The sequence below is a fragment of the Gossypium hirsutum genome, chromosome D08 (assembly GCF_007990345.1).
Source record: "Gossypium hirsutum isolate 1008001.06 chromosome D08, Gossypium_hirsutum_v2.1, whole genome shotgun sequence".
NCBI lineage: Eukaryota > Viridiplantae > Streptophyta > Magnoliopsida > Malvales > Malvaceae > Gossypium > Gossypium hirsutum.
Window position 1 is genome coordinate 1,340,639 of NC_053444.1, and position 25,726 is coordinate 1,366,364.

The 25,726-nt window shown below is 30.8% G+C and overlaps 3 protein-coding genes across 5 annotated transcripts; 1 reads left to right on the plus strand and 2 right to left on the minus strand.

Moving 5' to 3' along the window:
- Positions 1 to 3,897: 3,897 nt before the first annotated feature.
- LOC121220151 (non-specific lipid transfer protein GPI-anchored 6) lies at positions 3,898 to 6,393 on the minus strand. The gene is made up of 3 exons (XM_041099413.1): positions 5,929 to 6,393; positions 5,365 to 5,472; positions 3,898 to 4,135 (listed from the first exon to the last, which is right to left on the minus strand). The coding sequence occupies exons 1-3, from the start codon at positions 6,251 to 6,253 to the stop codon at positions 4,023 to 4,025; spliced, it is 546 nt and encodes a 181-aa protein (XP_040955347.1). The 5' UTR covers positions 6,254 to 6,393; the 3' UTR covers positions 3,898 to 4,022.
- A 1,986-nt stretch (positions 6,394 to 8,379) lies between these two features.
- Positions 8,380 to 14,286, plus strand: LOC121220152 (splicing factor 1). Of its 3 annotated transcripts, XM_041099416.1 has the most exons (10): positions 8,426 to 8,581; positions 9,909 to 10,246; positions 10,549 to 10,674; positions 10,777 to 10,816; positions 10,903 to 10,985; positions 11,631 to 11,708; positions 11,828 to 11,881; positions 12,191 to 12,325; positions 12,414 to 12,558; positions 12,703 to 14,286. In XM_041099416.1, exons 2-10 carry the CDS (start codon positions 9,938 to 9,940, stop codon positions 14,151 to 14,153), a joined length of 2,421 nt encoding a protein of 806 aa, XP_040955350.1. In that variant the 5' UTR covers positions 8,426 to 8,581; positions 9,909 to 9,937; the 3' UTR covers positions 14,154 to 14,286. The 3 variants fall into 3 exon arrangements, with proteins under 3 accessions (XP_040955348.1, XP_040955349.1, XP_040955350.1); XM_041099414.1 differs by having other exon boundaries at positions 8,380 to 8,581; positions 12,414 to 14,286; XM_041099415.1 differs by having other exon boundaries at positions 8,420 to 8,581; positions 9,915 to 10,246; positions 12,414 to 14,286.
- Positions 14,287 to 20,327: 6,041 nt separating this feature from the next.
- LOC107938360 (transmembrane protein 45A) lies at positions 20,328 to 21,949 on the minus strand. Its single transcript, XM_016871486.2, has one exon. The coding sequence runs from the start codon at positions 21,692 to 21,694 to the stop codon at positions 20,717 to 20,719; it is 978 nt and encodes a 325-aa protein (XP_016726975.2). The 5' UTR covers positions 21,695 to 21,949; the 3' UTR covers positions 20,328 to 20,716.
- Between the last annotated feature and the right edge of the window lie 3,777 nt (positions 21,950 to 25,726).

Genomic DNA, 25,726 nt, shown 5'->3' on the forward strand with positions numbered 1-25,726 from the left:
GGAGAGGGTTGATTCAACAGAGAAAAAAGAAAGATAAAGTATAGGTGTGTATTCAGGTCAGGTCGGGCTAGGCTAAAAATTTCTACTCGAGACTCGACCCGTTTAAAAAACGAGTATTATTTTTTATCCAAACTCTTTCATTTTTCGGACAGATCTAAGTAAGTGACCCAACTCATGATCAGGTTTTATGATGATTCACGTCGCATAAATAAAACAAAATTTTGATGACATAATAGAATTTCCAACACCAACTAATTCGAAAATAAAACGAAATTCGATAATGAATATCGAACTATCCATGTTGAAATCCATCTTAAATATTACACAATAAAATACACAAATTTTTTTTTGGTAAAACTATATAAATTTTGTCAAAATTTATATAAAACCATATAGAATTTGATATAAAACCAATACAAGATTTAAAAAATGCATGGGTAAAACCTTGGCATTCGTCGAAATGAATGGAAATAAGAAAGCATCGTGCCCAAGGGAGTTTATACGAGGGATCCAAGGTTTAGATAATATCATGATTTACTTTGCTTTTTCGTATAGTAGATTCGAATTCAGATAATAGATATTCGAAACGACTTCACTGTTGTAGTTAATGAACTCTTGTTCGGTTTTAAATTCATTTCAAAAAGTTTATTATTATTGAATGCATATATTTTATGTATTTAAATATACCATACGAGTTAATTGATTTTGATTTAGATAATAATACCCAGATTTAATACGAAATTAAATAGTGGGTCCTATGGCAACCATTCGGGATAACAAATGAGGATCGGTAGTTGAGGCTTATCAACATAAATCTAATCAGGGATAAATTAATTTTTTTTTAAATGGGCCAAAATTAAATTATAAAATTTTGAGATGTCAAATTAGATTTTACCGTGTATTGATTTATGATTTTTTGAAACGACTAAATATATTTTATTTTTCTTCTAGAGAGAGGGGCAAAGCATAAATTTCCCTATATTAATTTATAATTTGATTATTTATAAGGTATTATAATTGCAATTTTTCCAATTTCGGAGCACACATTCAGTAAGGATGATCGATATGTTGATATGCTTGCTAGATGAGGGACCAATTTTCAAATCCCTCTAATGTGGACTTTTCTTGTTGTAGTTATTTGTTTGTTAATTATCAACGACCACCTTGTTTCCATTATACATGCTATGGCTGCAAGGTTTTTAGAACCAAACATGTAGTCTGACTAGTCAGATCATTGGTTTTTAATTCATCAGATTTAATCGGTGTAACCTGTTTAATTAACTAAATAGTTTTAAAGAATAAAAAAAATTGGTTCAATTTTCGATTTGACAGGTTAGCCTGTTAGCCTATTAACCGGTTTACTCTTTATTTCGAACCGATATTCTAGCCAGTTCAATCTAATTATGAAAATAATGTAAGGTTACTAAGGAAATTACGTATTGCGTCGTATTTGCTTTCATGATAAAAAAAGAATATAGACTTTGTTGACTCATAGCAAACGCGAACTCATATATCCATTATTAGAATCCACTGTACATTTATAGATAGGAAATTCATATAATCAATACCCAAATTCACTTTACTTTTGCAGATAACGAATTTGGGTTTAGATTCGAATTCATTGTCTATTTTACTATTTAAATTTTATTTTAAAAAAATAATTTTTACTAAATGCAGATATTTTGCACATATCTGACATATAAATTAATTAAATTGGATTCAGATAATAATATATAATTTTAATGTGAACGATAAACGAAATTGAATTCAACTTTTAGAAAAGTTACAAATATTTGACTCATTGTCGTACTTTACACGAGTGAAAACAAATTAAGAACAAGTTAATACATCTTCTAAGTCTCTGTACTTTTCATATATTTGGAATTTAATCATTCTACTTCCGAATTTAAAAATACAAGTTCAATTATCAATGCCATCAAAATTCTTCTCCTAAAATCAAATCAATTTTATTTTTTATTTCAAAATATGAAAAATTTCAATTTTCAATATCCTTATACTTTCAAGGGTAAACGACACACCCAATGTCACTAAATTAATAGCAAGCTTACGTTTTGATCACTCAATTTTAAAAAAGTTACAAAATAGTCACCGAGCTACTTGAACATTTTCATTTAAGTCATCGAACTATTTGAAAGTTTTTATTTAAATTATTGGGTTGTTAAGTTTTCTAAAGTCAATCCAACAGCCACTAACGAAAATTGAAGGAATAAATTGTTCAAATTCGTGACGTTCAAAGTTGATTCATGAAATAAAAAAACTGAACTGTAGAAGAAAAACGAAAAGAGATATCTCGATTGATGCAAGCAATGTGAACAGAAAAATACCATACGACAATAGTTTTAGCAACTCAATAACTTAAATGAAAACTTTAAATTTATCAAATAATCATTTTATAATTTTTTAAAATCGAATAATCAAATCATAAAACTTTTACGTCTTAAAAATCAAACAAATAGTTTTGGCGGACAGAAACACCCGCCACAAAACTGTTAGTTGAAATTTTTAAGGACCTTTGAATTTGACCCGACCGAACCAATTTATCCCTGTGGGTCCCATTCATTTCCTTTAAAGTTGCGACAAATTGCACGGATAAAAGAAAGTGCCCCACTCACCTTATAAAAAAATACAAACGGTTTATTTCTCAACTCCATCCCTCAAATTTACCAATTTTGAAAATTTAGCCCATTTACTTTAGTTTATCATTTTTACTTTATGAAAAATGAGAAATTAGTTCAATTATTGGTAAATAAATCAACTTGAAGTGTCGATTTTCGCTGTTTTATTGTATATAAATTGTTTTAGATAATTACTTTTTGTTAATTTTTTTTGGATATAAATTGTTAAATTGTTGATTTTTTCATGTTAACAATAAGGTTTAACAATGTTATACAATTAGATTTTTTTTAATTTTTATAAAATGTATTGGTATCTGACATTTTTTTCTAATGTGGTACCTGTATTTATTTTTGTTCAACGTGGTATTTAAATTTGGCAAAAGTTATACATTATGGTACTTCAAAGCAATTGTGTTAATTTTTTAGTGTTTAATTCGGGTTTAAGAGTTGATTTTGATGAAAATTCATAATTTATTAATAATATTAGCAATTAACTTCCATAAAATAAACTCTAAAACTTGGGAAAAAAATCACAATCTTTGTACTGCATTTAACAAATTAAATAAATTTATACTTAATACTAATCTTATTCTATTAACAAAATCATGAAAACCAAAACCTAATAATATTAGTAATCAACTTTGATGAAATCAAACTAAAACCTTAATTAAACAAGATAAAGTTAATATCGTTACTTAAAGATGCCAAAATGTATAACTTTTGCCCAAGGATGTTCAAACGGTTAATCGAATCGAACTAGTATTAATCGAATTAACCAAACTTTTTAATCATTTAATCGTTAACGAATCAAAATTTAAAAAAAAATTAATTGAATCGAAATATTTCGGTTAATTCGGTCGGTTAACCGAAATTTATATGCTTTTATCTTTTTGGTTAAAACAAATATAAAACATATAAAAAAATAAATTGATAAACATATAAATTGTATTATTAATTATTAAATTCAATTAATTTTGTTAATTACCCGATTTTGAACCGAATTAACCAATAACTAAACTTCCAAATAATCATTAACCAACTTCCGACCGAATTAGATCGTTTAACCATCAATTCGGTTGGTTAATTCAATTTTGACTGAAATTTAAATACCCCTACTTTTGCCCAATACAAGTACCAAATTTGATAAAGAAAAAATACGATATTAGAAAAGGATTGTTAAACTCTTATATTAAATGATATATTACGTATTCTTAAAATGAAAAGACAGAAATCTAACAAATTAAAGGGACTAACATATCAATTTTTATAAAATAGAAGGATGAAATTCGTAATTAAACTAAATTAAAATCCATAAGTTCATCTTCTTCATGGACCACTGTTTACCAAATATAATAATAGCAGTTGGTCGTAAATTCCAGTACTGTATTACACACCAAAGTTAAGAAGAAGCATAGTGAAAACCCATAAAGAAGCTCCCAAAGCCATTTCATTTCCTTTTCCTCCCCCACTCTTCTCTGCACCATTGCCTGTGGACTTCCCTGCACATACAGCCACGAACTCTCCACATTAAATTTTCTGAGTTAACGAAAACTTTCAGGGATTTAATGAGAATTTATAAAAATTTAAGGGCTTAATTGAAAATTTTTGAGAGGCCAAGGCTTTCTGGCCCTAATCACCATCCGCTCCTGTAGATACATATAAAATGAAGTTGCTAAGTAAAAGTATCACGGTCACCTTGTATTAGAAATTGGATTTCATTTTACCCCCTACTAAAAAAAATGTTAGATCAAAAAATAAATTTGTCATCTATTTACATTTTTAAAAATTAACGTCGTTGACAAAATAACCAGCAGTGACACATGGGGTGTCACGCGTACCTCATGTTAACGTATAGAGACTAGTTTTTAACAATATAAATGGATAAAAATTTTAACAGAATGACCTATTTGCTCTTCAATCTAATAAACAAAACTAAATTGTTCATTTTTTAAAATAGAATGAGCAAAATATAATTTAACTTCTAGTACAGGAACCTCCATGATACTTTTACCGAAGTTACTATACAATTTTCATATTCATTTTCGATCACATTATAGATCGTGATCTATAATTTTACTCATAAATTTATTTGTATATGTCATCTGTGTATTTAGATTAAAACTTCCAAATAAGATTATACGAAGTAACACCCATAAAAAATAATGCTACGATAAAAAGAGTGAAGTAAAGCAAAAGTACCATGAAGGCTCCTGTATTAATAGTTAGATTGTATTTTGTCTTATTTAGTTGATAACATGGATAAATTAGTCTCTTTATGTTAGATTAAAGAGCAAATTACCCATTTATATTAAAAATTGGCGTGATTAACGAAATAACCAAATAGTATGTCACATGTACATCATGCTAACATACAAGGACCGGTTTTTAACAATAGATACGAATGGAAATTTTAACCGAATGACTAGTTTTCTCTTTTGATCTAACGTACAATGACTAATTTATTTATTTTTTAATAAAAGAAACAAAATACAAACTGAATCTTAATATAAAGGTTTCCATGATAAATTTACCAATAAATAATTTTAACTCGTATAAATCATACATGAAGTAATAAAAATAACTCATGATATAAAATTTTCAAAGTAAATATTTTTACAATTACTTCAATTCTAGTCGAGCTTATTTCTAATATTTTCATTAATTATGGTGAATAATATATATATATATATATATAAAGAAGGGTATAAAGAGGTGATGTAAATGTTACCGGTGGTAGATGGGGTGGTAGTGGCCATTATGGGGTTCCTTTCTGTCAGCTTTTGATATCCTTCAAATAACTTCGCTTCCTGGGAATTTGGTGCCAAATGGAGAAGGGCTGAATTCACATTCACAAATTAATCTTTTTAATATATATATACTAATAAAAGTACAGTAGAAGAGCACTCTAATAGGAGTAGATTGTGTTTTGTGTATTTAAAAAAATGACAAATTAAAATTTTATATTAAATTAAATAATAAATTAATTCTTTTTATTAAAAATTTTATTAATTTTTACTGTTTAAAACGGGAATTAATAAAAAAATCAGAAATAATTAATAAAACCCTCAAAATTATTTTTAATTTTATCATTTTATCAAGAGAAATAAAACCCTCAAATTTTTTAGATAAATATCTCATAAATATATATTATAAGTGGGTTGATTTAATTATGAAAATTTAAAATTAATAACTGATATTATTATTATTATTATTATTATTACAGTAATTAAAGGGATAGGAATTCGAGCCTGATTATTTGAAAAGAATAGTATGAAAAGAAAACAACACTTACAAATGCAATCAGTCATGTTAACTTTGGCACGGCAAGCGGAGGGAAGAGCGGCGGCGAGTGTGGCGTTGATCTTAAGCCCGGCGCTGGATTCATCCCTATCTCTGATCACCACACAGAGACACTTCTTGCTCTTACCCAACACCTGTTTAAGCCCACCACAGCAATCCACGGTGGGGGTTTTAGCCTCACCGTCGACGAACGACAAACACGGAGCCAACCCCATCAAATGGTTCTTGCACTCGGCTTTGTCTTGGTTCACGTCGGAGCTCGCTAAACCGAACAGTACCGTAATAAGTAATATGCATGGGAGTATTGAAGACGCCATTGTTTTTCACTTGAGAAGAAAAGAAAGAAAAGAGATGAAGAAGAAACGACTGTTGGAGAGGCTTTTAATGAAGGTAGTCAATGAAATCGTACCGTCCTCTCTTTTTTTCTCTGTTTCCAAATTAAATACATATCCGAACCAAAATTAATTCAACTCGGTAAATTTTAAAATTATATTTTTTTTTGGTTTGATATGTATTTTAATATACAAATTTTGATTTGATGTAATTATATATATAAAATTTTGATCGTGGTTCAAATGTATACTTAAACTTTTAATTTTGATTCAATTATACATGTTTAAAGTTGTTGAGTTGGAATCCGATTCTAATTAAAGATTCTTGTGGTTTTGGGATCCTACTACAGGAGAACCAGGAACGGCGGAGAGCTTTCCCCCATTCGACTATTTGGTCTTAAGAATGTTGGTTTTAAGAATGAGTGACTGTCTTTCTCCGACCATTACTACCCAACCTGAGAGCGGATAGCTAATGCATTCCACTTGTTGAATAGGGTTTTATGGTCGATTTATAAACCCTGGATACTAAAGGCGTCCATGGGGTGATTTCGTAGTTCCTACAGGTGGAAACGATGGGGTTAGTCAATGGATTTTCTTTCCTTTTGTCGCATTTCGCTCAAAGGGTTGAAAGGAGATAGTGCATCAAGTTGTTCACAATGGTCAATTTGATCCTCTTCCCCAAGGGTCCCAGATGTGGGAACTTAGGGGAGTCGTCGACTCCAACTACCATCCATGTACAATTCATATTAGATCTGACCAACTGCTCATCCTATCTTTTTCTACGTTATTGACAACCCATCTTTGTCTTGGTAGAGTATTTCAGTGACATTTTTGGTAAATTCTAATTTGGGAAGACTTGAGCAGAAAATAGGCCTATAGTTGAAAAACTTTTTGGAACCCTGCAGATAGGTCTAAGTAAATAACACTTTTTTAACTTTTTAAAACTTGTATATTTTCATATATTTTTTAAATTGTTTACTTACTTTTAAAGGGTGGTGACCAAATTGACACAAAATTATAAATAATATAAGCTAAAAGAGTTACTTCACATTTTTTTATATCATCCAAATTAACCATTTTAACAACAACACTGATGGAGGGACCAATATCTTTAAAAAAAGTACAAGGACTCAATGTCTTAAATTTAAAGTATAGAGACTAAATTTTAAATTTCAGAAGAGTACAATGACCTTTGGCATATTTAATCCATACAACTTTTGTAAAAGCCTTGAAAGCCTCAAAATTAAGATTTCTAAAACATCCATTTTTACAATATTCATTTTTCATTGAAATTTTCATTTTAAATCGTGTCACATAAGAATAGACATGTCATTTAACAGTTAAATTAATGATTTTAGTAACATAATGACCTAATTGATATAATTTTAATAATAGTTTGAGAATGTAATTAGAAATATTTTAAATATAAAGACCATTTTAAAACGAGGGTTATAGTTTGGGCATGTTTGATCCAATTAACTAAAATAAAAACATGAAAAAATATAAATCCAATTTAACTGGTTTAACAATTGGTTTAGTTTTCAAATTTTTACCTATTTCCAGCTATTCATTCAAAGATCGATTCAACCCTTTATATCCGAACTGATAAATTATTAGATTGATCAGTCAGTTCAATTCGGTTTAAATAACAAGAGTTTTTAATTTATTGTATTTTCAAAAAAAAATATATTTTTAGATATCAAAGTGAATATGAAAAGTAATTGAATCAAATTGAACTGAATCTCATCAATCTGATTGATTAGTTCATCCGTTTTTTCAAAATGGGTCAACTACACCTAGGTCACTAAATATTAGTAAGTTTACAATTTGATTATTCAATTTAAAAAAGTTACAAATTGGTCACAAAATTATTCAAAAAATTTCATTTAAGTCACTTTCAAATAGTTCAGTGACCATTTTGTAACATTTTAAAGTTAAGTGACTAAAACGTAAACTTATTAATAGTTTAATGACATTGGGTATAATTTACCCTTTCAAAATTTGGGCTAGGTGGGACCAAATTACAGAACACTTCAAATTTCAATCCCTATTCAGATAGGCCCATGGGCTATAAAAATTAGAAAGGACAAATTTCATAACCTAATTGTAGTAAAATTGGGCAATTTTTCGGCCCATTTTTTTATCATCATCTTCAGCCATAACCGATCACCTTTGCTGACGATGATCGCTGGGTAATCAAAATTCACAACGTTATTCCATTTTTATGCTCCGACACCTTGCTTGTCTCGCTCCGCTGGGTTCAACTCGAAAGCCCATAGGGTTAAACTCAGTTCCTCCGCCGTTAAACCCTAGGTACGCTTCATACCTTTGCCTTTATCTAATTTTGCACTGTTAAGTTCCATTTTTTTACGTTTTGGGATTCTCATTTCCTATTCACTGTTTTGATTGATATCTGAGTAAATGTAAATTAAAAAAAGAAGAAGGAAAATTTGCGAATTTGTTTTTGGGAAAGAAAATAATACTGATATTTCGAGGAATTATGATTACTATGTAATCGTGGCATGGTCATTTCCATGTTATTTGTTTTTTTTTTTGTTTTTTCTACTCAATGATTTGGTTTTGGTCAGTAAATTTGATATTTGAAGAAGGAATTTAATCAATTTATGAGTAAATCTGCTTTGGTTTACACTGCTTGCTATTGGTTCCTGGTCTGAATCAATTTGGAGTCTCCAATAAATAGTTTGAATTACAAAGAAAACCCGGTTGCTTGGACTTTCTAAAGTAATTTTTGTAGGAATGGAGTTATGAGTAAACCCGCTTGCTGTTGCTTGTTTGTAATCAGTAGAATTTTTATCAAGAACATGTTGCCAATAGTAGGTGCTTGTATCCGGCTCGGAGAGCTAGCTCAATGCACCCTTTCCCATTCAAAAGGGGAAAAGAGAAATAGAGAAAAAAACTATTTTGGCTTCCAGCAAGTTAATGAGTCTGATTAAAGTATTTGGATTAAGGGTTATGGGCTTATAGCATACTGTTCAAACCTCGAACAGCTGTTGAGTGATAGCAACTGATATACTCATATATATTTGGGTATCTTTCATATTCTTTTTATGCTCCATGTTCGGGGTTTATGGCTGCCCCTCCCAACAATGTCGTTTTCAAGGTTCAAATTTGCGTTCTCTCCTTGGGAGTGTAATGTGCCTTACTGTTGCACCCAACACTTGTTGGTCATATATATATATTAGCATTTGAAACAATAAGATTGGTGCAGTTACCTTTTTCTGTGGCAATTATATCGGTAATATAGATAAGCTCTTTTCTTCTAGAAGTTTTTTTCTTTTTCATGTTACAAATTCTCTTGCATTTAGCTCTCTTTTGTCAAGCTCAAGGTCTAGCGGTGAAAGATTTAAGAGAATACATGCATTAAATGATGAATTTTTTATCTTAAGTAGTACCCCTACTTTGGCTTGAAGTCTTGGAGCTATTGAATCATACTTTAAGATTTTACATTAAGATTAAATGAATAATTGACTGCTAAACAAAATCTTTTATCTGATTCCTTTTATCATCATTAGTTGGTGCTTGGCAGTTTTTTTACCCCCTTTTTTTCCTTTGACAATTGACCATATCAATGGATATCTCCCCAACTCTACTAATTTTATATGCCACGTGCATATGTCAGGGGCAGTAGGAACTTGTTGAGCAGACAGGATGAGTACAAAGGTTGACCAGATATCTGCTGTTGGACCTTACATTACCAATATGTCTGCAACAACTACTTCATCCACTGCATCAACTACAGGCCCAAAGGTCTCAAGGTTTGCTGCGAAGACTGGCTTTGTTATACCTAAAAATAAATTGTCAGGTTCACTGGTCCCTATTTTCCGAGGAGGTAAAAAACCCGGAGGAAATGCTACTGCCAATGAAGATAATATGGACCAGATTCAGAGGAAAACAAAATGGGGCCCTGATCCAACACAGGATGCTGCTGTTAGAAGGGGTAGGGCCTTAGCTTATCAGGTATTTAAGCCATCCTTTACAAGTGCATTTTGGAGTCATTTTGCAAATGCATATTGAACTTTTAAGTGTTAAATTTTAGAAGTTCTTTCAATATGTTTAAACTCTCCTGAGGAGTTGGAGGCATTTGTAGCCCTGGATTGTATTCCATATTGCTCATCTGATGGCAATCGAATATTTCCTTTATTTTTCCATTGGGTGATAAATGCCAATGTCCACTTTGCGATTCCCTAGCATCAAAACTCCACATTCCAGGTGCCATTAAGTGATATTAGGTCCTCTATGCTGATCCATATTTTGAGCAGACTCGGGTGGACCAGATTACGCAACAGCTGAAGTCAGGAAATCTGGATGCCAGGGATACTGAAGACTCACCATTCATGTCTCAGAATATGGTTAAAAGCACTTCTGATACTCAACTTGAAAGTGAGGTAGAAAGACGGTTAATATTGCACCTTCTGTTAATATCTTTTTATTCTATTGACTTATTGAGGATTTTATATTTCTAACTAACATAGAATTTGTGAATGCAGAAATTAGAACTCTTGGAGATTGAAAGACGGGAGGCTATTGGTAACTCTGACAACTTTTGCTAGATGATAATTTTTTCTCTTTCTCAAATTTATTCAGTTTTTCACCATTTTGTTATTGACTTCTAGGTGAAATACTAAAATTGAATCCAAGTTACAAAGCACCGGCAGATTATAAACCATTATTGAAAGATGCAACAGTTCCCATTCCTGTAAGCCCATTTTTATACTGACATATTACCGCATATAATTTTCCTATGTCATCCTTTTCCTGCATTTTTTTTATTGTACTGCTGAAAGAAGTTAATGGCAATCTTGCTGATCAAAGTTGTATGAAAATTTTTTGAGTTACATATTTGATATTTTTCAGCATTTGTAGTGCCTAACAATGTTCTCATTTAATTTTTCTGCCTTTTGATTCTATACATGCATTCCCTTTGATCTAAATATATGCATCATGTTTATCTTGTTGCCCGCCCAAAGTGAAAATTATGGCTTTGACCCTCACTGCACTTGTATTTGTATTTTCCTTTTGGAAAGTTGCATTGTGAGACACTTTCAACCTAAATAACCTAGCGATAGTATCAAAAAGTGTAGTTCATATGTTGGTTAAGAAGGCTGCAATGCTTATGATTCATATCTTATCACCAGATAAGCCGTGGTGTTTGTGTCAATTGTGTTCCAAATATAGACAAATTTGACCAGTTAATGGCTATACTGTTTTGTTATGGGAACCTTCAAATTTGTTCCAACTTTCATAACAAAGCTACTCTCTCTCTAATATTAATAATTTTCTTTCATTCTTTGCCTATGTGCATTCAACACTTGAATATTATGATACTATATTAGCTTTGCAGGTGAAGGAATATCCTGGATGCAATTTTGTTGGACTAATATTTGGTCCCGGAAGTGATACTAAGAAGCGACTAGAAAAGGTACGTATTATGGTTTCTGTGCAGATCCATACAGTCATTCATGTAATACATGTATGTACATATGCATGATGTTCTTCTTGAGGGCAAATTTATAATTTACCATTCATCTTAAAAATCAGGAAACTGGAGCTATAGTACAAGTTTACGGCATTAAAGCAAATACTGGAGAGAAGGTAATTCTTTGGGCTGGGAGAATATAATGTTGTCTAGTTAATTGAGCTGAAGCCTTTTATTTTTTTATTTTTGGTATTCTCTCTGTCTGTTTCACGGTTCATGTTCGGGGCTCGGTGCTGCCCCTCACAACAATGCCATCTCTAAAGTCTGAACCCGTGTTCTTTCGTTGAGAGTACAATGTGCTTTACCACTACACCCGATACTTGTTGGTAGCTGAAGCCTTTTATATTTCTTACTTAACTTGCCTTAGATAGAAGCTTTATGAAGCTTGAATCACTATTGACTTATAGCTAGTATTTCTTCCTCAGGTTGAAATTTCTACTCCCGATGGTAATGAAACCCAGGATGCTTATGAAGAGCTGTATGTTCATCTATCAGCTGACACTTTTGAGAAAGTTGATGGAGCGGTGGCGCTGATTGAGTTGCTAGTTAGTTCAATATCAGTGAGTTCATCCTTCTGAACATCAAGAAAAATTCTCCAAAAAGAAGAAGATTAACAAGTGATATTTATTATTCATATATTTTCTGCAGGGAAATTTAGGTACTGGTTCAGTGCCTGCGATATCTTGTAATGATGTGAATGTTCTAAGTCAAATCCCTGACACAGCTGTATCATGTGTGACTGATGCTGCTTTAAATCAGCAAGTGCCACAACTTACACTAGCATCTCCACAAGGTCAGTTTCAATATCAGAATTCATGGTTCCCTACCAGCTCTATGCCGCTGAATTTTTCAGCACCAGTTATCAATAGTTCTGTACCTGCACAGTCCTCACCTTCAAACCCGTCTTCACTCTTTGGGCCACGGCCACCTCCTGCAGCTGGATACAACTCAATTGTTCAAAACTCATCCCTTGTTTCATCTGGTCCACAACTTCCAAGACAAGTACAACCACAGCCATATATGCCTCCGATGCATCCTCTAAGTCATACTGGTCCTCAAAATTTTCTTATCCCGAATCCCAATCCTCCATCTTCTCAACCTGGCAATTTTTCTTCACTACCTTTTACTGGAAACCAGCCCCATGCTCTGGGGCCACTCCCTGGCCCTAGACCGTCGATGCCTTTGTTTCCCCAAACTGCATCTAGTGTTTCATCGGGACTGCTAAAAGAGCAGCCAGCAGTACCTGCAGGAAGCTCCTCAGGCTGGTCAGCCAACTCTGCATCCCCAGGTCTGAGCAATGTAGGGCAACTGGCTCCACCTGCAATTCTATCCCAGGTGCCTCATCCTGTAGTTCCACGGCCGGTTGTTGCGTTGAGTTCTTCTGCCCCTCCAAACATGTCAGCTTCTTTTGCAACTGGGCAATCTGGTCCTCGGTTAACCAGTGCACCTGTCAACCATCCATCCTTGCCTTTTCGTCCTGGTCCTCCACTAGTGCCTGCACCACCACCAATGCAATCCTCTTTACCTACCATTTCCATGGCACAACCGCCAAATCCATCTCTAAATCCAGCAATGTTATCTAGACCAATTATCTCACAAGTACCATCCACGTCCTTGCCACCATCTCTGCCAAGAGGAAGTTCTGGTTCTATTCCTGGAAACATGGCAAATTTTGCTCCCATAAATCAACCTTCAGCAATAGCTGCTAGATCACAACAGTCAAGTTCAGGGGATTTTACATTTCAACCTCACCAAACACAGGGCCCAGCCTATCCAATGGTTCCAAGACCAGTCAGTCAGGCTGCAAATCAACATAGTCTGGCCCCCAGATCAGCAGTTCACCTCCAACCACCACAAGCTCCACCTTTCCAGTTTGGTGTGCCCAATTCCACTCCCCAATCAGGAATGCAAGTGTTTCCTAGGCCACAGAGTGGCAACCAGATGGGTTTGCCACAAACTCACATGTCTTCTTCACAGCTCGCTGCTCATGCCATGTCTGCCAGACCTCCAGCATTCCCGGGCACCGGTCCTAATCCAGTTCCACAAATGGGATTGAGAAACTTTGTTCCACCTCCCCAAGCACCCAATATTGCCGGTTCCTTTCCTTCTAGGCCAGGGCACTCTTTGCAACATCAACAGCATTACCCACCTCTGCCACCTAGGCCGGGAAATTTCGCACCTCCAAACCCCCTATTTTCCAGCGGTGGTTTCCCACAGTCCACTAGGTCTACATTGGGCCATTCTGCCGGACAGCAAGTTTATGATCCATTCTCTCCCACTTCTGTTCCTGGGGCATCTCAACACCAGGGAGGTGGTAAAGCAAATGCAAGGAAACAGGACAGTGATCCCGAGTATGAAGATTTGATGGCTTCAGTCGGAGTAAAGTAGGTAATCATTTTGACTAATTTGTTTTAAGACGGCCATAATCAGGAGATTATATTTCAATGATTTAGACTTTCTGTTTGAAGATGTTAAATATAGGAAAAAAAAGTAGAATAGAAAAGAAATTATTTTCTTCAAATTTGCTGATTTTAGATGCATTTATTGACTCTGCTTACTCATTCCCTAGCTGAATATCTCTGCTTGGACCATATCCGTTTGAATCATTTCGAGTTTGGGCCATTCAGATTTGAGGCTTTAGTTTTTCTGGAGTTACTGCGAATTTAGGTAATTTCTTGTTATGGTTATTTCAGGTTTTTATGGTTTTGGGATTGAACCATTTTGAGTTCTGGTCAGTTAGGGTTTAGGGTTAATTTGGGTTCGGATTGAGTTTTTGGATTTGGATAAAAAGGGATGCATTTTTTAGAGATGCAACTTGGGATTTAAATTACAGAAATGAACATGGTTTCGGTCCTATAATGTTTATTGTTATTACATAGGGATGGCAAAAAAACCCGATGGGTTTTGACCTGAATCGGTTCAACGGGGTCGGATTTTTTTTTCCAAAATCGTGTTTTGAGACTAGTTTGATTCGAGAATTATTCGGGTTGGGTTGAGTTTAGAGAAAGGTCATTAAAAATGTATGACAACAAAATTATACCTATAAAACAATTAATAGTATCATTTAAAATGATGTAGCATCATAAAAAGTCTTGAACTTTGACTTACATACGTACGTACACAAATATGAGACAAAAGTCTTATTTTATTTTGAGAGAAAACTATTGTTGTATTTTGATAAAAATAAATAAATAAATATTGTGGCATATCTTTAATTTTGCAAGTCGGATTTGGACAAATGAATTAATATTTAATTCATAATTAAAATATAAATACTATCGATCCGGTTTTAAAAACATTGATGCTCCATCTAATTGACTTGAAAGTCACCATAAAGTTCTCACTTTGAGAGTGCAGGCTTTAGTTGTTGGACGCGGTTAGGTGACCAAACCAACTTTTTGTTGGTCATCTGCTTCCTTGTCTGCAAGCATTACAAAGCTAAAATTATTTCTAGGCATTCTTATTATTTGCAGCAACCAAAAAAAAAAGAAAAAAAGTAAGCAAATAGTAATGGAAGGGTGGTGTTATTTGAACCATATCGGATCGGTTAGTATATCGATTTAGATATACAGGTTGAATCAGTTTTTAAGTGAATTGCTTAGAAACAGTAAAAAAAAGCAAAAAATTAGAATAAAAATTGATGGTTGAATCGATTTCTATAACTTTTATGTAATTTTAATTATTGTTTGGTTGATGGTTGAATCGGTCAGATTAATTAAACTGAAAATTGATGATTAAACTGATTTAACAATTCATAAATTATTAAAAAAAATTGTGAAAGGTTTCCAAAGAAAAAAATAGAGAGAAATTTAACATTATTATGATGAAGGATTGTAGAGAAAATTAATTTATTTAAAAAGTTTATAAATGGTAAATGGGAAAAATGAAATGTTAAAATACAATCTTAATTTATTTTTAATTGACAATGTATTAAATTATGTTAAAAATAAAAATATAAAATTTATTTTGATGGGTCTATTTTATTTTATTTAACATATATAAATTTATATAGTAATTACATGATTGCTTTTGAATTTTGTAAATATTTGTATTTTTTTTTATCAATTTTAATATATCAATTTGATAATTAATTCTATTTTGATATTGAATTTGGATTTCGTAAAAGTACGATGACATGAAACTCTAAGTTTGTGCCGCGTCATCACTTAAAACTCAAAAAATTTATAAATATTTTATATTATATATTTTTAATTTTCAGGTGATGACATGACATCCTGAGTCTGTGCCACGTTATCACACATTTATAGAATCTAAGTTTAGATACTAAAATGAACATAATTGTAAATTTCAAATATCAGAGTGGATAAAAATATAAATACTAAAATAGATCTAATTGTTAAATTTATAAAAATATTTGGTCAAGTGAAGGACTTAAGATTGAAAAAAAGACTAATTGAGAGAAAGTTCATGGCTTAGATGAATTGAATAAATTGAAAATTCCGTGCCGTATAGTCGATTAGGACCTCAACAAATTGAGTGACAGAGATTGAGAGGGTGTTATGGTCACCCATGTCTAGGATGTATAAGGTCAATGTAGGGTAATGAAATTAGTGGTGGCTCTTTTGTATTTAGGAAAGTGTTCTCATTTCAAACGTTTTTCTTATAGAGTTGCTCAAATGACCCAATCAGGGATGACGCCAGTGAGGTGACAGAAGTCTTGATCCCTTAAAATGAAAAATTTAATATTTATGTCAATTGAATCTTAATTCGATTGGCATGTGTATTATTGTCGATGCAGGAAGATGTAAGTTTGAGTGCACTGAAGCACGTTACTTCCTATTTATAGGTTGGGAATGGACTATAGATAGTTCTAGATGTTATGTCTAAAAGAGCAGATATAATCGAAACTTATAATGAGTTTCTTTAAAAAAGAATTAATATTCATAACTTTGACTTTATTCCTAACAGTTGACTACCAGCAATGGCTTGTGGCCTACATTTAATATTCATTATTATTATCCTTAAATCTAACTTGTCAATTGCAAGTTGTAACTTATTTATCATCATCGTATACTAATGGGTTAAAATATGCAATAAGTTCTTGTACTATTTAAAAATTTAGGTTTTAGTTTTTATATTTATATATTTATGATTTTAATCTCTTTACTTTTTCAGATTTTAAAATTCAAGTTCAACTATTAAAATTATTTTGTTAAATTCAGGTTAATTACAATGTCATTTTTTTAGTTACACTGCTACTAAATAAGTACCTTTTTAATTTTAAAATACCACACCAACAAATTTAACAAAAAAGAAAATTAACAATGTTAACAATTGAATCTGAATTCTGAAATCTGAAAAGTAAAGGGACTAAATTCTAAATTTGTGAAGAGTACATGGATTTATGGCATACTTAAACCTTATTTATTAATTAAAAATAAACAATAACACTTTATTTATACTAGATTATGATACACTCATAATGTGGGTGAAAAACTAATTATATAACAAATATATTTTATAAAAAAATGATGTAAATAACAAATAAAGTTTCGGTTAAATGTTAAAATATATAAAGGCTTGAGTTCAAATACTGTTATGTGCTTATATTTTTATATATGAAATATATAAAATGATAATAACACTCACAAAATAATACAGTTTACTTTGTAAAATAAGAGAATTTTCGTTATTATACAACTGAGTTGATATCCAGTTGACTTACAATACTAACTCAATCAAATGTTCAATATATAGTATATAGATTAATATTAATATATATTTTTGGGAGAATATTTGATGTACTGTTAGTGTATGAGTCTTGCAGACCGCCAAAGAACTTTAACACGATTCCTTATCATCGATGAAATAAAAAATAGTGAAGGACTTACAAATAAATATTAATAACTTTATTTAAACATAAACCCAAAACCCAAAGTTAGATATAAACTCCAAACTCTAAACTTAAAAGCTTAAATTTGATACAAACCCTAAATCTTCCATTATTTCTTTGTTAAAACAATGATGAGGTATCATGTTGTTATCCATTGATAGTGTCCGAAACTTATACACGGATGATACATCACATATTATTTCTATTTGGCTTAAGTATGCCATCAATCTCTGTACTTTTCTCAAATTTTGAATTTAGTCCCTCTACTTTTTAGATTTCAAATTTCTAGTCCAATTGTTAACATCGTTAAAATTTGTCATTAAATTTGTTGGTGCAACATTTTTGAATAAAAAAGTATTCACTTAGTACCCTCGTAACTAAAAAACTAGTGTTATAATGAATTTGAATTTAACAAAATAATTTTAATAGTATTAACAATTAGACTTAAATTTCAAAATTTAAAAACTAAATAAACTAAATTCTTAAAAATAAAAGTATCGCGGGACAAGGTTGTGATGTATCTCATCAAAAAGCAAAATTACTTGGAAAATTTTTAATTTTTTTTTGTGAATTACAAGAGGAGGCACAACCCTAACAATAATGCGACTAATGTGATTCAAACCAAGGCCACATCAAGGGTAGTGAACACCCTAACCATCAAGCCAGTACACGGGTTAAAAATTTCCCAAATTTTGAGTTAAAGCAAGGTGGCAAAATCTCAATTTTTTTTTTGTGAATTACAAGAGGAGGGCACAACTCTAACAACAACGCAATTAATATGGGCGATAAACACCCTAATCGACCATCAAGCCCAGGGGTAAGCAAAACTCGATTCAACTCAAAAAAATCGAAAAAAAATTCGAATTTCGAGTTAAACGAATCGAGTTATTCGAATCAACTCAAATTTTTTTCGAATTTCGAGTTCGAATCGAGTTGAGTTTTCGAATTCGAATAATTCGAATAATTCAAATATCAAACTATAATATTTTACATTTTTACCCCAAACTCCCAAACCTTTTTACTTTTCCCTCAAAACTTTTACTCCTTCCCACTTCCCCCCAAAACTTTTACTCCTCTCCCCTTCCAACCCCCCAATCTACCCAAAATCCATTTCCCACCAAAATTTTACTCTCCCATTTATTTTTTCTCAAAATTTTACTCCCAAAAACCCTCAAAACATTTTATTTTCCCCCAAAATTTTTACTCCCTCCCATTTTTCCCCTAAAACTTTTATTCCCTTCCCATCTCACCTCTCATCTATCCCAAACCCTCCCCCCTCCAATTTTTTGTAATATTTTCCCTCCAAAATTTTACTCCACCTATTTACTTTCCCTCAAACTGTTATTCCCAAAACTTTTTTATTTTTCCCCTAAACTTTTATTTCTTACCCTTTACTCTCAAATAAAAAATCAAAATTATCCAAAAAAAATCACTAAACATAAATAGCAATAATTTTATTTATATCTACTATTTATATTATTAAATTAAATTTCACATTTTATATTATTTATATTATTGAATTGTTTAGTCATATTGAATATTTATATTAATTATGCCATAAAATATTCGTGTTAAAATTTTATATTGGTATCAATTTCACATTTTATTTTTAAAATAACTTTTATTAAAAAATCATATTTTTACATTTAATATATTTTTTAATTCTAAAATACATAGTGACAAGAATCTGAAGATAATTGAAACAACTAAGCAAACAAAGAAGCTAACCAATATATAAAAAATTAATAAATAAATTATGAAGTAATGAAAGTTAATAAAAAATTTGATTAAGGTGGACAAATTTTATTACGATGGGTGACAATGGTTACAAGGACCCAAAATTATTTTTTAAAATTTAACTCGAACAAATATATTCGATTCGATTCGATTCGATTCGAATTCCATCTCACTCGACTCGATTCGAGAAAACTTCAAATAAAGTTAGGATGATAAAATGAGATTCGAAAACTCGATTAACTCGAAAATTTTTGATTCGATTCGATCGAATGCTCACCCCTAATCAAGCCAGCACACAAGTTAAAAAAATCCCAAAATTTGAGTTAAAGCAAGGTGGCAAAATCAAAATCCTTTTCTTGTAAGAAAACAAAAAGAAATTAGAAAAATAAATTTGGGGTTGTTAATTTCTTGCTTGTGTAAGTATCTATAAACCTACTTTTTTTTTTTTACAAACAAACAAAAAAGAGAAAACACAAAGATTCTCCATCAAATTCTTCATTAAAGTTAAGCCTTAATCAATAATAACTATGTTGAATTCATTGCATGCATTCAGCATTCTTGTTATGGTCGATGATTACTTTGAATGTGACGTTGTTTTTGTTATATATAAATAACAAAAACATAAATTTATTAAGATTTAGCTCTTTCAAAATGGTAAAATTATAGTTTAACCTCTTTAAAAATTACTTGTGGTGTTTTAAAACTTTAGAGGCACGATTTAGAGAATGCCACGTATCTTTTTAGAGTACTACAAAAATTAAATTTAATTTTTTTCGAAAAAAAATGAGAATGTGACATTATATGTTAATACCTTTAATATATTAGATAATTTTTTAGAAAAATAATTATTTTTAAAATTATTTATTTCAATTGAATTAATATAAAATTAACTCATCACATCAAATTTATTCGAAAATTTTGATTTAAAATTAAGATAGATTATTTTCGTAAGAAAAAGACTAAACCCCAAGTAAAGCAAAAGAAATCTTTTAGTCATTGCTTGCAAGATAATATACATACATACATATATATGTTCTTTTTGTTTACTTTGTGTATACATACAATCACAATGAAATCAACCCCTCCTAACCCCAAACCCCATAAATTCAAACCAAACAATATTTCCCTACCACCACCAACACACTTTTGTTTTCTTTTCAATTTTATCCCCCAAACCCTCCCTACAAGACATTTTTTCTTGTTGTCAATTAAGCCCCCAAAATTATTGCAAAGCTTAATCAAAGACAAAGGAACCCCCCCCCCCCCCCAAAAAAAAAACCTTTGTACACAAATATTCACCTAATTGACACATCTAAAAAAATACCCCCTTTCACCTCTAATAATAATAATAATAACCCCTTTACCTTTCAATGTCCATAATTGCATACCCTTTTCCCATGTGAATAAACCCTTTGGTGGGTTCACCTTGTTTATTGCTTCCCTTTTGAGATTCAACGTCTTCTTCTTCTTCTTCTTCTTCACCAAGTTCAAAGTGATCATTTTCATGGCTTTTCAATGTTGAATACTCAACTTTTTGACCATATAATTTGACCAAAACAAGATAAAAGCTCATAGCAAAAATGGTAACACCAATCAAAGCCCAACTAAATTCTATATTGACTAATGACTTAGCTCTATGAAGTGCTTCATCGCTTGAACATTTAACCACTTGGTGCCCCACTTCTAAATGGATGAAACAACCTTTAGGGATCAAGTTTGGGGTCCAAAGCATAAACCCCATGGCCATAAGCCATAACCCTTGGTACAAAATGCTAAGAGACCTAATGAAACTAACCATAAAGCTCTTTGGGTACCCAATTCCCATTAAAGTTGTGACTAAAGACACAACTATAGCGCTTTGTAATAACAAATGGTATTGGCCTTCAACTCCCATATGATCAGCTGAGTGAAGATGGAACAGAAACAGCTGTTGGGCAAAGGCAATTGCTCCAAGGAATTGTGTTAAGCTATGCTTAAACATAAGGTCGATATTGATGCTAGTTTTGTCAAGGACTATGGCAAAAGCAGCATATATGAAGAAAGTCATTGATATAGCTGAGTGTTCAAAGTTATGAAGATGGTTAGATGGGATGGTTCCATCAGTGTCAAAAGGTTGATGCTTTTCTGGACCAATGAAAAGCTCCATTGATATGGAGATTGATGAACCAACCATGATCAAAACCAGCTCCAAGTACCTAAATTTCAAGGTTGGGAACCATGGGAAAGATGTGTATGAATTTGGGTTTAAAGCATGAAGCTTGATATGATTGAAAAGATGCCAAAACCCAAGTGCAAAAAATGCAAAACCCGGTGCAACATGTCCCACTAAAGTACCCATTTTTTTTTCCAAGGCAAAACAAAAGGAAGGACTTGTTTGGAGGGAGAGCAAAGGAGGGAAAAAGAAGGTTTTTTGATGAAGGAAATTTGATGGTGTGATGAAGGGAGGGGGTTTAGTTTTTAAGGGGGATGGGTTGAGTTGAATTTCTAAGGGCTCCAGAGGGTTCCATTGAGAAGGGCTTTCAAAGTTTTGAACTTTAGTATATGAAAATTTTGGATAAGGAATGTGAAGATTAAACAAAGTTGACCATCTCTAAGTTTCTTAATTTTTAGCTGTGATGGCCTCTTGTTTATCTAGAATACATAATTTTCATACCAACAATCAAAACCCCCTTTTTGAAATGACTAGAATTAGCCTATTTTGAGTTCAAAAGGGTCACACTATTTGTATGATTTGATAGATTAGGTTTATCAGGGTGGAGGTAAAAATATAACTTTCTGGAGATAAGGATGAAATTAGAACTTTCTTTTAAGGTTTAAAATTGATTTACAAAATTTTGAAGATTGATGTCTAATTTTATTAAATATTAATTTATAATTACATGATTTTTAAATGGACTATATTGAAATTTCACCATATTTTAGAGGGGTGATGGCCCTCGCATGCCCTCTCTAGTGATGTCCCTGGACGGAGAACCAAAAGTTTAAAAAGAAAAAAAAAAGAGTTAAATTGAAGTATATATTTTCTTTAAGGATTAAAATTGCATTTTTATTATTTTATTTATAGGGGCCAAGATTACTTTCTATCTCTTTCGAAATTATAGTGAATTTAATATAATCTATATATTATTTTTTAGGTATAATATTTGATGCACGTGTGTGTAAATATTAACGGGATAAATTCAATATTTTTAGATTTTATATAATTTAACCTTAAAAAAACCCTTCAATATTTATATTTTTGGCATTTTGGACTTAATTCTAAAAAAATTAATAAATTCAACCTAATCTGTTACATGTTTACACAAATATTATAAGATAAATTTGTTAAATTAAGACCAAATTGACAGAATGTGTAAAAATTGAGGGTTAAAATTGTTATTATACCAATCAAAACTACATGCAATTGAGGTAAAACATTATCGTTGTGATTAATGGTCCTTAGTTGTCAGTTTCGAACTTTGATTTTTTTTGAAAAGAACTAATTTGCTCAATTTTGAAATTGAGAGAGACTAGAGAGATCTTTTTACCTACTTTTTTTTTAAAACTCAATATGACTAATTTTTTTTAAACATTTAAGGCTCATTTGGAATTTTTTTTGAACAACGTGATTTAAAATTTTAAGTGTTTAATATTACTGTAAAAAATATTGTGAAAAGTTAAAATGTTCATTGAAGATGTAAAGAAAAAATAAATTAATTTAAATGAAATTTAATATTATGAAATTAATTTAAGTGTTAATATTATGATATATATATATATGAGATATCAATATTAATTGTAAAATTTAATTTCAATTTATAAGTCATATTTTAGATATTAAAAACCGGTATGATTTAATAAAAATTTCATTTTTATTTTTGATATAATGATTTATTCAATCCTTCAATTTTATAAAAAATGTAATTTTAACCCTCCATTTATTTTTTTCGTCTCTTTTAGTCATTAAACTTGCATTATTCACTTACATGTCAGTCCATGTGTATGCCACATTAGCAATTAATATTGTGTATGCCACATAAGCAAAGTTAATAAATATTAACTTTTCCATCCATTTTGGAGTGATTTAACAAACAATACAAATTTAAAAGCTAAAAGAGACGAAAAATTAAATAGAATGCTAAAATGATTTTTTTGTAAAGCTGAAGGACTAGATAAAACATTATACCTTTATTTTTCAAAAATCGCTTTTTTCTTTTTAAAATTTCTAACCCAACATGTTTTTTCTAATCTTTTCATTTTCCAAGAAAATAAAAACAAAAATGACATCTTTTTCCTACTTTTTAAGTTTTTAAAAAATTGAATAAATAACAAAATTCTTCCAATTTTCAATCCAAATATTTTTTTTAAAATATAGTAATTTAAAATATTTAAATATGAAAATTTAAAAATAAAAGATTAAATTGAGGAGAAGCATGTGTTTCATGCTTTGGTCATCAACAAAAGTTGAAACGTTACGAAAGAAACGTACAAGTTTGCTTTTGCTTTCATGTAGGCCACTATTTAGGTTGCTTCTCGTGGGGCATATTTATGAAATTTTAATTCCATAATAAATAATATTACGTGAAGCTCAAACAAAACCAATATATTTTTCCAATAATTTTAATATTTTTTTATTTTCAGGATAAAATTATTGGGTTTTTTTTAATAATAAAAAAATATTGAGTACGACTATGTTTTTCTTGGTTCCTTTAGAGTATTGTTCTATCCAAATAGAATTTTTGAGATGTTTAATTTCATTATTTTTGAAGGGCTTAAATAGAATTTTTTATTCTATTTTCTGGGGTCAATACTTAAATATGATCATTTATAAAGATTAGAACTGCAATAGCCCATTTTTGAGGTTTGTATTTGCCGTCGCTTAAAATTAATATTTTTAAAATCGAACTAGTAGTTGAACCAGTCAGACCACTTATTTGATTAATAAATTATTTTAAAAAATATAAAAACCTAGTACTGATTCACAAGTTATATAAGTGACTAAAAATTAATATCTACGACAAATTTGGAATAGATGTCAACAAAAAACCTCATATATCCATTACCTGAATCTACATTGTTTATTCATATAACAAATGCGGATTCAGATTCGAATATCTGAACCCGTTGATTATATAATGCTAATGTTTTTTTTTTTATTTTTTATATATTAAAAAGGAATTTTAGCAAAGTTGGATATATGAAAATGATTAGAAATTTTGAAATCGATTTTTTTTTTGTAGATTCAAACATCTAACTCACTGCTATTCTTATGAAAACTAAGATATTAGTAAGGGTGTTCAATCAGTTAATTGACCCGAACTATCATTAATTGAATTAACCGACCCTTTTAAACCCTTAACCCTTAATCGAATCGAACTTTTTCAGTTAATTCGGTCGGTTAATCGAATTAACCGAAATTTATATTTTTTTTGGTTAAAACAAGTATAAAACATATAAAAAAATTAATCGAATTCAATATAAGTAAAATGTATATAAAAAATATAAATTTTCGGTTAATTCAGTTAATTAACCGATTTCGAACCGAATTAACCGTTAACCGAACTTTCAAAAAATTATTAACCGAATTAATTCGGTTTTATCCGAAAGTTGTACACCCCTATATAGTAGTTCACGTCTCATCATATGTAATCCACGTGTGTGGGTTCTCTCTAAATTTTACTTTGTTTAAATCGATTTTATCCAGATTTATTTCGATATAAATTTAAATATATTTCGATTATCAATCTGAATATACGTTTTAACAACAAACTCTAACTATAATCATTAAGATATATTATATGCAATTATACTTACAAATTCCCCAAAGTCAAAAGGATTTATGCTTATCAATTAGGCCAACCTACCTTAATTATCTAGGATTACCTTACCCTATACGCATTATTTTAGCACCGTATTCGTCTAATTAATTCTTTAAAATTTCTCCTAAGAACCCCAAAAGTTTTCTTTATTTCTAATTTTCGGCCATAACCAAGCAAATAAGTTACAATTTGGTCTATATGCAATAAGAAAATTAGGAAAATATTCAAGTTTTTGGACTCCTTTTTCCCCCAAAGGAATTTTCCTCCTTAAGCTGCCATGTTGATTGACATAATTTTTTTGATGGAATAATTAATTAATTAATTAATATATTTTCTCACAAGTAATTTTTACAATTTTTATTTTTAGAATAAAAAAGGGTAAAATACAAAAACAATCACTTTTATTTGCCTCAAATTACATTTTAGTTACTTATGTTTGAAATGTTACGTTTTAGTCACTTACGTTATCGTTTTGTTACGAAGTGGTCACTTTACCGTTAAGCTTCGTTATCTCCTTAACGGTGGTCCTATATGGCAGTCTAAATGGGTTTTAAATGCCAACTTGGATGTCC